At 56.8% G+C, this 17,628-nt stretch overlaps 4 protein-coding genes across 4 annotated transcripts; all 4 read left to right on the top strand.

The window, feature by feature from the left end:
• Positions 1–151: 151 nt before the first annotated feature.
• On the top strand, positions 152–1,888 carry GCG54_00001093 (FAD-dependent monooxygenase apdD; the record flags this gene model as incomplete). The annotated part of the gene is made up of 1 exon (XM_045401220.1): positions 152–1,888. One exon carries the CDS (start codon positions 152–154, stop codon positions 1,886–1,888), a length of 1,737 nt encoding a protein of 578 aa, XP_045259145.1.
• Positions 1,889–3,162: 1,274 nt separating this feature from the next.
• GCG54_00001092 (Proteasome component ECM29) lies at positions 3,163–8,855 on the top strand (the record flags this gene model as incomplete). The annotated part of the gene is made up of 3 exons (XM_045401219.1): positions 3,163–3,330; positions 3,384–3,430; positions 3,500–8,855. 3 exons carry the CDS (start codon positions 3,163–3,165, stop codon positions 8,853–8,855), a joined length of 5,571 nt encoding a protein of 1,856 aa, XP_045259144.1.
• Positions 8,856–9,772: 917 nt separating this feature from the next.
• GCG54_00001091 (UBX domain-containing protein 2) lies at positions 9,773–11,497 on the top strand (the record flags this gene model as incomplete). The annotated part of the gene is made up of 2 exons (XM_045401218.1): positions 9,773–10,364; positions 10,425–11,497. 2 exons carry the CDS (start codon positions 9,773–9,775, stop codon positions 11,495–11,497), a joined length of 1,665 nt encoding a protein of 554 aa, XP_045259143.1.
• Positions 11,498–14,357: 2,860 nt separating this feature from the next.
• Positions 14,358–16,628, top strand: GCG54_00001090 (Serine/threonine-protein kinase svkA; the record flags this gene model as incomplete). The annotated part of the gene is made up of 4 exons (XM_045401217.1): positions 14,358–14,439; positions 14,498–14,528; positions 14,609–14,925; positions 14,980–16,628. 4 exons carry the CDS (start codon positions 14,358–14,360, stop codon positions 16,626–16,628), a joined length of 2,079 nt encoding a protein of 692 aa, XP_045259142.1.
• Positions 16,629–17,628: the final 1,000 nt, after the last annotated feature.

Genomic DNA, 17,628 nt, shown 5'->3' with positions numbered 1-17,628 from the left:
AGCAATGTCATGAGAACCAGTACACCCATTTTTCGATAATTCTACAATTAAGTAACCTATTTTCATGGCCAAAAATTGAGACTTGATCAAATTGATCACCATGTCTACCAATTTTTCCCATCTCATTCCTGCCCACTGTGGCACCTTCACAATGACAGACGTTTCCCAAGCACCCGAAAACCCAAATAATCAGAACCGCAAGCCGCCGGCGACGACCACGGTCCTTATCGTCGGCGCGGGCCCTGCGGGATTGATGACCGCGTATCTTCTAGCCAGGCAAAAAATCCCCTCCATCATAATCACACGCTACCCTTCGCGACTAGGTCAACCCAAAGCTCACGCCGTCAACCCCAGAAGCCTTGAGATAATGAGGCAAGCCGGGCTTGACATCAGCAAGCTGCGAAGCCTAGGCTCAACGACACAAGACTCCTTTTGGGTTCGATTCAACTTGGGCCTGGCGGCTCAGGAGTTGGGGAAACTTCCATACGAACGGCAAGACGATGCTGTCAAAGATGTCACCCCTGAGCCTCTCTTCAACGTTGCACAGCCGGCTTTGGAAGAGTTTCTTCAAGAAGCGGTCCTTCTGAGTGGAATGGTTTCCATCTACTCTTCATGGGACTGGGAGGATGTCGAGTTCGAAGAAGGAAAGCTGATTTCATTGATCGCAAGCAGATCAGACCCTTCTACGACGGTGAAGATAACATCAGAGTACGTCGTAGGCGCCGATGGGGCTGATTCCATAGTCCGCTCCAGACTGCCCAACGTCATATGGGCATCACCCGATGGGATAGAAAGACCAAAGAGATTCTACTGCTCGATTCATGCATCCGGCGACTTAACCAGATCATTTGCAAACAGAGACAGGCGCGGTCAGCTGTCCTTCTGTCTCAACCCGGACCACAGAGGAGGGCTAATTATTTACGATCCGCAACACTCTTGGGTTCATGTACGGCCCGTCGAGCTCGAAAATGAGCCCCTTGGGAGTTTCACGGATGCCAGATGTCAGGAAATAATCCGTTCCTGTATCGGATCGAATGTGGAAGCGAAGATTCTGTCCGTGAATGTCTGGAACACGTGGCCCAAGGTAGCAAGTGCCTATAGCGATACTATTCAGCGAATCCATCTCGTCGGAGACTCGGCACACTCTTTCCCTCCTCAAGGAGGCCTGGGCATTAACACCGGGATAGGAGACGCTCACAACCTAGCATGGAAACTCGGCATCGCCATCCGTTCTGGGACGCACCTCGCATCTTTGTTGGTTACGTATTCAGAAGAACGACAGCCTGTAGCGGTAGCAAACTCGGTTCAATCGGCATATAACGAAGCCAGGTGGCTTGATCTTAACAAGACGGTCGAGAAATTGGTTCGAAAGGCTTCGGCTGAAAGAGCATCATTCAGCTGTCATGCGATGAAAATGGAGTTCGAACAGAGCCTGGCACTCAACAAACCGCATTTCGATTCCCTGGCTCTTCAGATTGGATACGTGTACGACAAGAGTAGAGACCCCAGACGACTTCTTGCGGACTGCTCGGATTACCAGCCATCGTCCGCCATTGGTGCCCGACTCCCGCATGCGTGGCTTGCAAATGGTAGGTCGACGTTGGATTTGATTCCCGAGGGAGAGTTCAGCCTTCTTCACTATGACAGAGGCTTGAAGTATCCCAGTTCGAGCCGTAGGGTTGGCTCCAGCGATGTTCGGCTGCGCAGTGTGGACGTCTCTGTCGCCGGTGCAGAGGGGCCTTGGATCAGCATCATGGGGCTTAGAGGGGGAACCGCTGTTTTGATTCGACCAGATCAACATATCCTTGGTCACACGGGATCTGTAGACGAAGCATGGGCTATCATTGGCCGATGTCTTGGCAAAGAAGCTGATTTGAATTCGAGTTAGCTTTGTGGGAACATGTTTCCAAGAAAAAATTCGAATTACACAGATCTCGGTCAAAATTTTGTCAGGTTTTCTCCAATAACTTTCTATTCCAAAACAATATGATTGTAAGCCGAACATCTAATGCTCTCACCATCTAGGTGGAGAGGAAGCTATTACTTTTCATTCTCAACTGCTGAGTGAAGTTCACTTGGGCAACTGCATCCATCTTATACTTTAAAGAACACTCAGCACAAAAACAGAAACAAAAATGCAGCTGCAGTCTCTTTCTCAGGATCCAACTCAAAAATAACATAAAGATCTTATTGCTCTAGCCTTTTTAGTCAGCTTCTACCTCTTGATTGAGTTGTACAAAGCGTACGCAACTCAATGAAGGCGAGTGCACTCACGTAGGTGACGTTTTTTAGCATTCGCCTTTGACAAAGCTATTCCTTTAGCAAATTAGAGGCCCACTGCTCTCGCCTTTGGAGTCTTAATTCGACTCACGGTGTGGCAACTGAGGTAGATATAGGGGGCACAACTCAATTATGGCGAGTGCAGCCTGGACAGTTCAACAGCACCCGCCTCCAGAGTAGGAATTGAACACAGACTGACCCAATCCATCATGCAGAATAAATCAGATCAGTTGGGCACTTTTCAGCTCTTCTGTACTTATTTTTTCCGGAAATCTTATTTGAAGACTCAATGCCTTAATGCTCTCGCCTATTTGGTACTGGATAAGCTCTCGCCATGTGAGCAAGGTAGAAAAAGTGGTCACAAGTCAATGAAGGCGAGTGCACTCGCTTTGTAAGTTTGAGAGCACCCGCCTCAAACAGAGGACAAACACACAGACTGTACGAGACCTGGACTGTTATCTTGCATTTACCTCTTTTGCAATCTTTTTCCAACCCACAATCACTCCTCAACTTGTGTCCATCACCAAGAGGCAATTCGATCAACTATTCAACTCCACGACGCCTGAGTCGCCGCAAACAGAACTCCGCAGCAGGTCGCTAAACCGGTTTCGGAGCTTCAGCCACTCCGGGAACCGCGGGGCACCCCTGTAGCGGAATTTCTGGAACCCTTCAGACGCAGCTGAATAAGCTACAGGCAGCCGGAAGCAACGTCGACTTGGCCACAGCCACCAGCCACGTCAGGTACACGACCGCCTGGCTCAGCGAATGTCGAATGTGGTACATGTACCCGTACCCCCACACCTGGACCGACTTTCCTTCATCATCATTGTCGTTGACCTTCAACAACACATTGGAAGAGATCGCCGCGACTACAGCTTCAAGATGTCGGGCGAATCTCCCGAGGCGCGGGAGAAGAGGCTCGTGGGGACCGTCCAGATCCGGATCCTCGAGGCCTCGAACAAGGAGGACAAGCTCAACGACATTCTGAAGAAGTACCTGTGCGCCCTGCTGCTGAAGGCGACCAGCGACCATGCGTCGGTTCGCAATGAGGTGAGAGACATCCTGGTTTTGATGGTTTCAATTGATTCTCATGCTTGCCGCAGGTGATTCAATTTGCTGGAAAGCTGAAGACGCTTATCATGCACCCGAGGTATGCCGGTTGTTCCCTGACGATTCTGCCGGGTTGATTGAGATCTGGCCAGACTGACGGTGGCGACAGCATCATTTTGCCAGTTGAGGCTCTGGTCGACCAGTACAAGAAAGCCACATCACCCATCCTGCGCGTCTTGGACATGTCATTCATCCAGCACAGCATTGGCCGTATGGAAGATTATGACCGCCGCGCCCTCGTCAGCAAAGTTGCCGAGGGCATCTCATCACCGTCGCCGACCCAAGCGTCAATGTTCAACGTCCTCCTCAAGATTCTCCCCGACATCCAGGTTCCATCACGCGGTAGCGAGGAGGACATGGCGTTCCGCGAGGCTAGCGGCCTGACCGACGATGCGGACGCCGCGTTCATCGCCAAATGGCTCGGCAAGGTGCTCCTCCTGAGAATCCCCGGAGGCTCCAGTCCCAGCCGCCAGGACTTTGAGAGGATGAACCCTGCACTCACCCCGGAAGATCTGGACTTTCTCAAGCCTGAGCAGCGCGACACGGCGGCGGCATTCCAGAAGATGCAGGACCTGCGCCGCAAGATTGCGCAGCTGCTGGCGAGCGGAGCATTCAAGGACGAGGAGAGGCTTTTGCCCGCTCTGTCTGCTGCCGCAAGCCCGGACTACCAGGTTTCACAGGTTGGAGAAGACATTCTAAAGAGAATGACGATCGACTTTGAGAAGAAGGAGATTGTCGAGGAGCTTTATAACTCTCACGCCAGACTGCCAGCGCCGCACCGCATTAGAATCCTCGGTCTGCTGTCCCGGTCCACGCTTGCGACGACAATGCACGACCGCATCCACGCCGTTGTCACCCTGGACTTCGGCACCGAGACTACATCAAACACCCCTGCCCATCTCCAAGCTGCCAGCGGCCTCGAGCGAAACAAGCTTCACAAGGCCCTTTTCCACTTCATAAACTGGACAGCCACGCGGGGCCCGACCCAAGGCCCGTTCACGATCGGCTCCAAGCTCATCGACATGATGCGCGGATACGTCGAGGACCAAGGCTGGCCCTCCCCGCGCACCTTGTCCGCAGACGAAGAGGTCCTTCGCGCCATGGCCTACGATCTCCTGGGGTCTCTGGGAATGGGAAGCTCCGGCTCCGCACAGGACAAGCTGCACCTCGTCGGCTGGCTCTTCCGCTCCCTCTCGGAGGATCCCACGAACGAGACGGTTGTTAACATCGAGGGCTCGCTTTCGGGACTGACAAGGAGCTTCGACCCCAAGACTGTCAGCGGCGACGGACGCGGCAGCGGAAACGTGAGCCTCATCTCCCTGCTGCTGCACTACATGAACCTGTCCGAAGACGCTCCCGCGGTGCGTAGCGCGCGCTTTTCGGCCGTTAAGTGGGCGAATCAGACCATTGCATCGTGGGACGAGAGGGGACGATGGATCGACATTCTCGCCATTGCTGGACGCAGGGGCGAGAGGACGGAGGTTGTCGAGGAGGGCCGCAAGGGCTTGGACCCGTGGACGTACCGGGACGGCGAGGACCACAAGATGCCGGACTGGATTAAGCTGATGGTCTACTTCTTTTGCGAAAAGATCTCGGACGACTTTACTAGTGACGACTTCACTAACGCGACGAAGAAGTACAACTTGGAGTTTGAGGACGAGGCGACGATTCAAAACTTTGAAGGCGAAAGGATATCGGCGTACCCCGTGGCCGTGGAGTACGTCAAGAGAGCCCTGTTTGTCGCCGCGCTCCCCGATTTCCCGCTTGTCCCCGGATGGGCTGAGCAGCTCGACACCCAAGTCCGGAACGACATCAAGACCCGCGCCAAGATCCGCGCGTACCTCCGCTCCATCGACGAAGAGCATGTTGCCCTGTTGATCACGGTTTGCTTCGACGGCGTCCGCTTTAGGAACAAGGAGGGCGCCAACCCCGTCGTTGAAAGTTGTCTGCGCTCTCTCGTCGACATCGCCTCGCTTTCCCCGTCGGGCGCCATCAACCACATTGCAGGCAACGCACACCTGCTGCAGGCATGCACGAGAAACAACAACCGTCACATTCGCTTCCTCGCTGCTCAAGCGTGCGGCATCCTGGTTCCTCATCCTCTTAACAAGGCGGATCTGGACATTCCTGATACGACAGCCGCTCAGCAGGTCAGGAACCAGCATATCCAGGAGTTCTTGCATAACCTTAAGGCCACGGCTTATGCATGGGAGAATTCGGTGGGCTCATACGCCAACGCGGTGGAGGGTTCTATACAGGCTTTCGGGCACATCTTCTCCAGGGCCGTGTACTACGGCCTGCCTATCCCAGCCGATACGCATTTGCCGTCGAAGCTGCTCATGGACAAGAGCTCCCACCGCCCATCTCTCGAAGACGCGATCCTCGACTGCTACGCCGAGCTCTGGACCGCCGGCCTCTCGCAATACATCCCGGACAATGTTAACAACCTCACAGCGGATTACGTGATCGAGAGACTCGGAGAGAAGGCTGCAGCCGGAAGCGACAAGGCCATTTTCGCTCTGGGCCGGCTTGCGCTTGCATTCAACGAGCCCAACGAAGAGGCAACCCCCGAGGATGGCCTGCTGTACCCATCAAGCAAGACTTCCGGCATCGACAATGTCCTCCGCGTGCTCTTCGGTCTTCACACCAGGCGCGAGACGGAGATCCAGTTCACCGTGGGCGAGGCCATCACCGCCGCCATCGCATGCTGGGACTCGGACTTTGTCAAACTCACCCTCAACGTCGACGCTCCCGCCGGATCCTGGAAGAAGGAGAAGCGCAGCGTCAGAGTCACTGCCGTCCTCGATAAGCTGTTCAAAGACTGCAAGACGACTAAGCCCTCTCTTCTCAAGGCGTCCGGAATCTGGCTTTTCTGCGTGGTCCAGTACTGCGGTCACCTGACCGAGGTCCAGTCTCGTTTGAGAGAGGCCCAGGTCGCCTTCATGCGGCTCCTCAGCGCGAGAGACGAGCTGGTGCAGGAGACTGCCTCGCGCGGTCTGGCGCTGGTATACGAGAAGGGCGACGAGGATTTGAAGCAGGATCTGACCAGGGACTTGGTTTCTGCCTTCACCGGAAACAGCACGCAGATCAAGGTCGAGGAGGAGACAGAGCTTTTTGAGCCCGGTGCTCTACCCACAGGCGAGGGCAAATCCGTTACTTCGTACAAGGATATCGTCAGCTTGGCAAACGAGGTCGGCGACCAGAGCCTGGTGTACAAGTTCATGTCTCTCGCCACCAACGCGGCGACCTGGTCGACGCGCTCTGCCTTTGGCAGATTCGGTCTGAGCAATATCCTCTCCGAGTCAGAGGTCGACCCGAAGCTGTATCCCAAGCTTTTCCGCTATCGCTTCGACCCGAACTCCAATGTCCAACGGTCCATGGACGATATCTGGAAGGCTCTCGTCAAGAACCCTAACGAGACGATCAGCACCCACTTTGACGCCATCATGCAGGACCTTTTGAAGAACGTCCTTGGAAAGGAATGGCGCGTACGTCAGGCCAGCTGCGGCGCCATCTCCGATCTCATCTCCGGGCAGCCGTTCCACAAATACGAGCACTACTACGCCGAGATATGGACTGCTGCGCTCAAGGTCCTCGACGATGTCAAGGGCTCCGTGCGTGAGGCGGCGCTGAAGCTGTGCATGGGCCTGACCAACACCATCGTGCGACAGCTCGAGGAAGGCGGCTCATCGTCGTCGGCGCAGGCAATGCTGAAGCAAGCGCTGCGCTTCCTCCTCTCCCCCAGCGGCCTCGAGAGCGGCGTCGACGAGGTCAAGATGTTCTCGCTCAAGACCATCATCGACATCACAAAGAAGGGCGGTCCTAACCTGAAGCCATTCATCGTCGACTTCATCCCCCCTCTGCTCGGTCTCCACAGCACCATCGAGCCGGAGCAGATCAACTATGCCTACCAGAAGGTCAGCGAGGACTCCAGGGACCAGCTCGACAAGCTGCGCGCCAGATGGGTCAACCAGTCTCCCATCTCTGAGGCCATCGACAACTGCCTTCGCCAGCTGGACGCGGAGGGCATGAAGCAGCTTGCGCCCAAACTAGAGGAGATCATCAAGACGGCCATCGGCATGCCGACCAAGATTGCCTGCGCCCGACTCATCGGCGACCTGGTTATGCGTCATGCCGTCGACTTCAAGCCCGTCTCGTCCAAGTTCATGCAGCTTATGGAGAAGCAAGCCCTGGACCGCAACGACGAGGTCAGCAAGGGCTACGCGCGCGCCGTGGGATATCTTATGCGCATCGTTCCCGACGCATCCAAGGAGCGGCTTGTTGATAAGTTCGTCGAGCTGTACTTTGGCAGCGAGGACGAGGCTCGCCGCGCCAAGGTGGCCGATGTGGTTCTGGGTGTCTCGAAGCTTGCTCCCGACCACTTCAACAGGCTCGCGGCCAAGTTCATCCCGTTCACGTACATGGGCCTCCACGATACGGACGACTACACGCGTAAGTGCTTCGACGAAGTCTGGAGCCAGCACGGATGCAGCTCCCGCACCGTTGCGCGCTACGTCCCCGAGATTGTTGGCTTCGTGAAGAGGGGTCTCGAGGCGCCCCGGTGGAATCTTCAGCATACCGCGTCTTTCACGATTGCGGCGATGGTCAAGGCGGTCGTTAACTCGAGCGACGCCACCGGCCAGATTTCCGAGGCGAACTTGAAGGTCATCTGGCCCATCTTCGACAAGGCGCTCGCGGTGAAGACGTTCCCCGGCAAGGAGAAGCTGCTGGAGTCGTACCCGCAGTTTGTCTGCAAAGGGCAGAGCCTCTGGAAGAACGACCCCGCCGTGGCGGCGCAGCAATTGAAGGTTGCTGTGCGGGAGGCGAAGCGGAACAACGAGGATTACCGGCCGCACGCATTCAAGGCGCTGTGGAAATTTGCCGAGCAGCGGGAGGACCGAGACATGCTTGAGGAGATTTCAGGCATCGTTAGCGGCGTCCTGGATGACATGCTCGACGAGGATAGGATGGACGTCGACGGGTCTGGGGACAAGCTCCGCAAGGCTGCCGTCAATGGCGTCGAGGCCATCGCTAGGGGTTACAACCGTCCTCAGATGAAGGAGGACCCCGGCGCTGTGGCGAAGAAGGTGTTTGAGCTACTGAAGCCGTATCTCGCGAGTGACAGGTTTGCAGCCATCAAGCGGGAGGTGTGGTACGAGTGCGTCAGGGACCTGATGAAGGCGGCCCCGAAGCCGCAGGCTGCCACGGGCGATAAGGCAACTGCTCAAGCGTATCTGAAGAGTCTCGACCTTGAACAGCCTGACAACGGCACCGAGTCGCAGCGGACGATGAGGGTCCTCGCCCTCGGACAAGTTTTCGAGGCAATGCAGCGGGGCGTGTTCGGGCCGACGACGGCGGACGACAGGAAGGAGTATAAGGAGGCGGTGAAGAAGATGCTGGATGGCGAGAGGTCATTGGAGGTGCAGAAGCATCTCAAGGAGATTCTCGCGGAGCTTGAGAAGTAGAGGCAGAGATAACTTACTGACGGGTGATGACGAAAGATGACGGGCGAGACCATGGTGATCTTTATAGAACTGGAAATCAAGGGGCAAGATACCCTTTGCTTGAGCTTTAGGAATTGAAATGGCTTTTTGAAATACCATTGTTGATAGGGGATGGTGATGGCTTCAAAGGTGGCTTGGCCCTGCCATGAGCACCAGCCACAGCATGAGGACCCTTGCGGCCGGTCCCGTGTGGCTGGAGAGCTGTATTATGTCACCGCGAAAACATTCCGCCATTCTCCCGCCGCTGCAGGTCGCACCGCACCGACGCCTAATTTCACCACGGCGGGCAGGCGGTTGCGTCACTGAGCTGGCGCCTTCATGGTGGCACTGATTCGGCAACAGCAGCACCTGGCACCTGCGCCGCCGGGACAAGCCTTGAAGCCCGCATCCAGCAGCAGCAGCACAGCAGCAACAACCAACACCAACCACGACAACACTTCTCTTTTTCCCATATCAAATTCACCACCGCTGCCACATCCAGGACTTATATTTCTTTGTGTCCGGAGCCGCACCATCTATTTTCTTGAAACGCTTCAAAGGACCACAGCCAAAGAGGTCATCAACCCAAACGGGTCACTGAAGCACACGGACAGCCCAGGCCTGCAGCTGCCCCTCGCCCCTCGCCCCTCGCCTTGTGGCAGAACACCACCTGCGGATTACGGATACTCCACGTCCACTGCCTTTCGGTTGACGGTGGGGCAGAGGTGCCATCGTCTTCCTGCTCCGAAGCCCTCTCTGCGTTCACCTCTCTGACCGCCACCAAAATATTTGTGTCCGACGCAAGCTTTTCTGCTACCAGAGGCTTCATTCGACACTTCTTAATCAAACGCCCACCGGCAACCCGAGTACCTACCCTCTGCCGCGCGCAAACCGCAATCATGGACGAGGACATCTCCAACTTCGTCGCCATCACGGCCGCCAGTCCGGAGGCTGCCCGCGGCTACCTCGAGATGGCGAACAACAATCTCGAGTCGGCCATCCAGCTCTTCTTCGAGAGCCCCGACCTCGCGAGCAGCTTCACCGCCGCTCCTGCCGCCAGCGCGTCCACAGCACCACCCGTCCCCGCAGCTACCCGACCAAACATCGGCCGCCAAGACGACCGCGGAATTATCCACCTAGACAGCGATGACGACGGCGACACCGCCATGACCGTCGACGACGATGACGATACGTTTGGCCAAGACGACTCCGATATCGCGGCCCAGGCCCAGGTCGAGGCCATTGCACGGAACGCGCAGGAGGAGGAAGATGCCGCCATGGCCAAGAAATTACAAGAGGAGCTCTATGGTGGTGGCGCTGGCGGAGGAGGAGGAGGAGGAGGAGCTGCTCCCGACGATGTCAGATCGCCTATCGCCAGAACTACGGAGACGCTGGTTGGAGGCTACGACGCCGACGACGGCATGGGTATGGACATGGATTCCATCATCCGAGCACAGATGCGCCAAAGAGAGGCTGCGAGAGCAGCGCGAGGTAAGCGACATGTTGCTGTTGCGTGCCATATCACTGGAGGCTAACAAGATTTGCTCGCAGGTGGTGGTCCCTTCAGTCATAACTTGTCCATCTGGGACGACGACAGCCCGACGCCTCAGCCAGCCGCAACCGAAAGCGGTGCCCGCGCTCAGAGACTGGCGGAGCTCTTCCGCCCGCCCTACGACATCATGTCTAGATCGGACTGGGACGAAGCACGACAGGAGGGCAAGGACGACAAGAAGTGGATTCTGGTCAACCTCCAGGACATGAGCGACTTCAACTGCCAGGCCCTGAACCGCGACATCTGGAAGGACCCCGCCATCAGGCAACTGCTGGCAGAGAGCTTCATCTTTCTCCAGTACGACAAGTCCTCCATCTCCGCACAGCAGTACGTGACGTTCTACTTCCACCACGGTGGCCACGAGAACCCCGACAACTACCCCCACGTCGCCATTATCGATCCGAGAACAGGAGAGCAGGTCAAGGTGTGGAGCGGACGGCCGTTCCCCACCGCCACCGACTTCCACGCGCAGCTGGCCGAGTTCCTCGACCGGTACAGCTTGGCGGCGAACAGCAAGAACCCCGTTGCGGACCAGACGACGCAGCGGCCCAAGGCGGTTGACGTCGACCGGATGACGGAGGAGGAGATGCTGGAGATGGCACTGCAGAACAGTCTCGAGACGTCCAACGGCGGCGGCAGCAGCAGCTCCAAGCCCAAGACGAGCGTGTTCGACCCCGACGCCCTCACCAAGTCAGATTCATCCAGCGAGAAGGGCAAGGCCCCTGCGGCGGACGAGGCGACGACCCCCACGGCGGAGGCACCTGCGCAGAGCATCTGGGCCAAGATCGCAAGCGACAAGCCCCACACAGAGCCCGAGAACAACCCCGCCACGACGACACGGATACAGTTCCGTCATCCCACCGGACGTGTCATCCGGCGGTTCAACCTGGACGATACGGTCAGACGCATCTACGAGTGGCTCAAGGCAGAGCCGCTGGAGGGCAAGGAGGGCGTCGAGTTCGAGCTGAAGCGCATGCCGCAGGGCCAGGACCTGACGGAGGAGCTGGACAAGACCATCATGGAGGCCGGTCTCAAGCAGGGAACCGTCATGATTGAGTTCATCGAGGACTAGGGTCTGACGAGGTTACGAGTGACGGATCGATAATGATAGCCGTTTTGGGGGCAATGCGCATGAGTTCACACGGGCCGGGAGAGCATGACCGATAGATGGTACAGGGAGGACGACTGGTTTTCTTCCCTTTTTTTCTCTTTTTTTGTTTTGTCGCTTCACTAGGGGACATTCACATACACATACCACGATGACACGGTGACAGCATTGGCTCGATGATGATTGCACAGGCGGGCTGGGACGTAATCCGCCGAGTACAGACAGAGGAAGGGCCGAGATGGGGGATGTTTCCCCCTTCGGCAACTAGGGTAGACGAGCTTACAGAGGCGCATCAATAGACCTCGGAGACAGACATTAGGAAGAGATTTTGTGCGACGTCAAAGGTGAATGACTTTTCCAGAGGGATCCTGAGGCTTCTTACCCGGACGGCTTCATCAACTCGCGAACTTCCACCGAACATTCGGGGGTCCCCAGGCACCCACCCTCTCAAGCGACCAAGATACAACGCACTGAGTCCATGTGTGAGTGAGTTTGGAGTCTCGGCGCTGGCCAGGACAATGTACCACCGTTATACTTGAGATTGGTCAGAAGCATCTGCGGATTTTCACTGAGTTCTGGCTGAACTTTTTGCATCCCCCCTCCCTGGGTTTTTTTTTTCTTTTCCCTCCGTTGCTTGACAACCCTACCAACGATGACTGAGACTGTCACCAGCTCCAATCCAGGTCGGGGTAATGATTCAGCGCAGAGGAACCACTTGCCACAGTGGCCTTGTATTAACCGTATTGATTCTCTGGTATTGGATTGGATATTGTGGCTCATGACATATCGATTTGCATTGATGAAAGATAAAAGTCAAGAGAGGTCACATCCATCACACCCAAAGAAATAGTCCACCTGAGATGTGGACGTTTCGCCGCGGTTCACCATGGTGAGTGCGCGTCTGGTAGCCAATCAAGCGGGCGTCGCGGACGGGTTCCTGGGCACTGGTCGAGTGTGGATCCAGCCAATCAGGAGGGCGCGGAGACTTGTCGGGTCAGAAGCTTTCCCATTTTTTTGGCGATTTTCTCGAGGTGCCTGCCTTGGTGGACCGTGCGTCCGATTTGCTCGCTTAACACCCTTACTTAATTAAGGCTTCATTGTTTTTAGGTGATGGAGAGCGCTGACGTTTTTACTGGACAGGGGAGGGGATGAACTGTGAATCGCTTGCGGGGGGCGGCCCAGTGAGGGGAAAAGGTTTGACATCAACAGCGGCTGGTTGCTGGTGAACCGACCCCTCTCGGCTGGGTGTAAACAAATGGGATGCACCTCGTTCCCAGTGAGGGAAGGCTGGCCGAGGCGATTGGGCGGGACGGCACATTGGATTCAATGAATGGCCTCGTAAGATATTGACTGTTGATAATAAGGACAGCAGAAATAGTGACGTTCGTGTGTTTCTGTGGCAGTTGTGTATTGAATGGTCGGTTGTTAGATGAAGCGTCAATCATCGAGTACCTTCCTAGCGTCAGGGGGTCAAATGTGGATGAATGGAATGGGAAAAGACGATGAAAACAACCACCACAACCACCACCACAAACATCAACAGACCACGCCGTCACAGCCGCTTCTTTGTCCCTGAGCGGCGCAGGCTGTTTACCCCACACTCTTCCTCGTGTGTTCCTGCGTCCGGTCCTCATCGCGTCGAGTCTAGCCAGCGCCAACACCCAAAAGCGTCACACACCGTTCTGCCCCCAAGTTACTTTCTCTCCCAACTCTCAGCTCTTCCAGCTTGAACAACTACGATCGCCAACCATACCCAATCCTATTCCACCAAGAAACACTGCAAGTTGCCTCATTGTACGTACTTGCGTTTGTGTGTATTGCTCCGGAGCAAGGCACGACACCTCAGAACAGCGACTCGGCGGCACTTTATTTTTGAAAAGCCCGTTCCTTCTTAGGCCCTTGCGGCAGCTGCGAACTGACCCTCTCCTCTCCTTGCCTTACCTCATCTCATCTCACCTGCGCAGGAGCTTGCTTTCTTTTTTTACCCTTTCCTCACCGTCCGTTGTTTTGGTCATATTTCCAGCTGTGAAATTGGGCGCAGCGAGACACCGATTGACGTCTTCCCGCCACAAGTCCACGACCTCGACCTCGACCTCTGAGGAATGCAAATTGCTGCGGCCCGCTAGAGTGTCTCTCTTTCGCTGCCTCTAGGACGTCCCTTTTTGGTATATTCTGTTTCTGGTCGATTTCCCTTTGAAGAAGCCAGCCAGAGACACGCGGCGAAACGTACGACTTCCAGCTGCACCAAGCCGCATCGTCTGGAGCTAGCCACCGTTAGGTGCTCCCGACTAGAAGGATCTCGAGGCTAACTGTGCGCCTAATCCCAGATCGCTTCCTTTCCACCTCCGTCCCGTCGGCGCCCCTTCTTTCGTTCGTCCCAAGATCGTCTCGACTCTGTCTGCCGGCACATTCAGCTCACAACGGCTGCATCCGTCGCCAACGTCGTTCGTTGTCGCTGTCGTCGTCGTCGTCGTCCCCCACCGCCTCCCCCCTTCCCCCGGCCGCCGCCGCCGCCAAACCCCAGGATCCCCTCTTCAAACCTCCTGGTTCCTCCCATCCTCGTCCGAGCACGGAGGCAAGACTGAGTTCCTTGCCCTGCATTCTCCCGAGCGACCGTCCAACTTCAATTGGGCAGCGACGAACCGCCCCCGCGACCCAGACGAACCCTCTACGGCCGCCAACGTCGCCGACGGCTTCTCCTCGATCGCAACCCCGCGGCACCGACTCCGCGCTGGTCTACGCATCAGACGACGCACCACGGCTCTGCTGCGCCAGCACACGGATTGCTGCATAGGGCGTCACCGCGCAGTTCCGAACCGCAAACATGGGAGATCGCGAGAGGGACACGGAGGAGGGCAACGAGGCCCTCGACCCGGGGCTGCTCTACACCAAGGAGTACTGCATCGGTATGCGCCGTCCCTGCGCGCCTGAGGCGGCATCTCGCTAACACACAGGTTTTCCCAGGCGGAGGAAGCTTCGGCAAGGTCTACAAGGGGTAAGCGCGCATGTGTCCTCTCCCGGCACGCACGAGACTGTCTGTCCAGACCTCAAGCTGACAATTGCCCTTGTGTGCAGCGTCGACAAGCGCACCGGCCATGCCGTTGCCATCAAGATCATCGACATCGAGAGCGCCGAGGACGAGGTCGAAGACATCATCCAGGAGATTGCCATCCTGTCGGAGCTGCAGTCGCCCTACGTCACAAAGTACTACGGGTCCTACGCCAAGGGCGCCGAGCTGTGGATCGTCATGGAGTTCTGCTCCGGCGGGAGCTGCGCCGACCTGATGAAGCCGGGCTTGATAGGCGAGGACTACATTGCCATCATCATCCGCGAGCTGCTCCTGGGCCTCGACTACCTGCACTCGGACAAGAAGCTGCACCGCGACGTCAAAGGTTTGTACCTCTGCGCAAAGCCATGCGTCAGACGGTGTTGCTAACGGTGAGCAGCTGCAAACGTGCTCCTGAGCTCTAACGGCCAGGTCAAGCTCGCCGACTTTGGCGTTTCCGGGCAGCTCTCGGCGACAATGACCAAGAAGAACACGTTCGTGGGCACTCCCTTCTGGATGGCGCCCGAGGTCATTAAGCAATCGGGCTACGACCACAAGGCTGACGTGTGGTCACTCGGCATCACTGCCCTCGAGCTGGCCAACGGCGAGCCCCCCTACGCCGACATCCACCCCATGAAGGTGTTGTTCTTGATCCCTAAGAACCCGCCGCCGCGGCTGGAAGGAAACTTCACCAAGGCTTTCAAGGACTTCATCGAGGCGTGTCTGCAGAGGGACCCGAGGGACCGGCCCACGGCAAAGGACCTGCTCAAGCACCCCTTTATACGCCGCGCTAAGAAGACGAGCTATCTGACAGAGTTGATTGAGCGGCACTCCCGGTGGGCCACCACCCACAAGAACGATGACGAGGAGAGCGACCAGGAAAACGAGAAATACCACGAGCGACAGCAGGTAGACGAGGACATGTGGGACTTTGGCACGGTAAGGCTCGTGGGCGACAGAGGCGGTCTCGTTCCGCGGCCTGGACTCAATGCCTTGGATGAGTCGGCTGCCAATTCGAGAGCAGCGAGATCAATCGAAAATACGGATGACTATGGAGAACGGCCAAGGGACAACAGCCCGACCAAGGTCCGCGAGTTTGGTCGTGACCTTGCTCTCGCTTCAGATACTCTAAAGGCGGCCATTGCGAATACGGGAACTTCTCGACAGGCCTCACCACAACGGAAACCAGTGCCGACTACCGCGCTGCAATCACCGGCCAAGGTGCCTCTTCCAGTCTCGCCAGAAAAGTTCCAAAGAGCCCCAGAGACGCCAAGGCCCGTCTCTCGACTGATTCCTCCCGCTGTCCCCGTAAGTCAATCGCCGGACTACGACCGAGAACTGCAAGCCCAGTTGCAGAGAGACATGGGCTTGCTGAGTCTGGGTCCTGTGATCCAGCCGGCGGAGTTGCGTGAGCAGGAGACGACGCCGCGGCCACCACCTCACGGGCCCAGACCGCCCAATTCCAACACCAAGCTAGCACCCATGGCCCTCCCAGAGATCCCGCCCTACCGCGGTGGGCCGCCGCAGGCTTCACAGATGTCGCCCAGAATATCGAGCCAGTCACCAAACGGGCAATACTTCCGGCAGCCCTCGGGCCAGGCGCCGCCGCCTCCGCCGTCCAAAACCCACGCGCTACCTTCAAAGACACAGACGCCCACGCCGGAGCCGGCCCCGTCCGCCTTCCCCTCACCCGCGCCGTCGAACCCCAACGGCGAACTGGACGCGCTCAACGACGTTATCTTCCCAGCGCTCGAGGAGGCGCTGAAGAGACGGCAGATCAGACTGCAGCAGGCTTTCCGGCCGCAGCCCGGCTCGTCGAGCCCCGTGGTGATGAACCAGGTGACCCCGAAGCAGCAGCGCGCCGAGGCGGCGCACGAGAAGCTGCGGAAGCTCGTATATAAGCTCGCCCACGTCTGCAAAGAGATTGACCACTATGACAAGGCGGAGCCGGTGGGTATGGGAAGAGACGTGGGCACCTTCCTAGAGGGACTGCTAGAGGAAATACTCGTCAGGGTTGAACCCCTCGACGAGGAGGAAGTTGCGGCGTGAGCCGTCTGATGGCCTTGGCGGATGTGTGTGAGCCTGCTCAGGCGGGACGAAAGGGGGACAGGGGTCATGCCTGGTGGGGACAGCCAGCAGCAGCCAGCGAGAAGCACATGCTTCTCGACTCGCCGCTTGTCACGAGTGACTTTTAGCGAGGTGGCATGGGATATGGGATTATGGGAACAATGGATATTGCGAACAGCCGGTTCGTTCGGGGTCGTCTTCGCGGTATTAAAAAACAGCCGTCGTCGGCGAGCGGCGAGCGAGCGAGCGGCGAGCGAGCGAGCGAGGCGAAACGGGATACAAAAGACTATACGACACTCTAAAGTACGATTACTATACAACAACTCATGCGAGGCACTGATTGGGCCGGCAAAAGACGACACGACACGCACGACACGACGGATTGATTTTCTTCTTGGCTTGTCCTGTCTTTCCCAGACTAGGAAGAAACGACAAGAACATGAAATGAGGGTGGTGGTGGCGAGATGCTATAGGTGTGTGTGGGTGGGCATCCTCGAAGACGAACGAAATGGATTGATTACACCAGACTGCGTGTGTTGTTTTCTATGTGTTTTCTCTTTAATTCCCTCTGTGTTATACCCGGCATCTACTTAACCCAAGAATAGAGTGCGTGCTCTTCGTCTTCGCTCTCGCCTTTCCTTCTTTCTGTGAGCCTGTGAGGAAACCTGGGGCCACCCCGGAGGACCCGATGCAGGGCTGAACCTGCGGCTGCGGCTGGCGCCTGCTTGCCCAGACGCCGCCTTGCCTAGCCAGTCATGGTGAGGCACAGGCCTGGGTGAGTACTGGGAATGTGTGTGTGTGTGTTAATATCGAAAGAGGCGAGACCTTTGCTCTTTTATTGTCTATTATTCATGGTTTCTTAACGCAGCCACTTTGGGTTTGTGGGACGGCGTGTTTTAATCTATGCGGCCTCCTCTCATTCGCGCTTAGTTTGTCTGTGGAGCGAGGAGGATTCTCCGCGCGGAAATCTTGAAGAATGAGG

This window comes from Colletotrichum gloeosporioides, assembly GCF_011800055.1.
Source record: "Colletotrichum gloeosporioides strain Lc1 chromosome Unknown consensus_81, whole genome shotgun sequence".
Taxonomy (NCBI): Eukaryota; Fungi; Ascomycota; class Sordariomycetes; order Glomerellales; family Glomerellaceae; genus Colletotrichum; species Colletotrichum gloeosporioides.
This window is presented reverse-complemented; position numbering and strand designations above follow the sequence as displayed.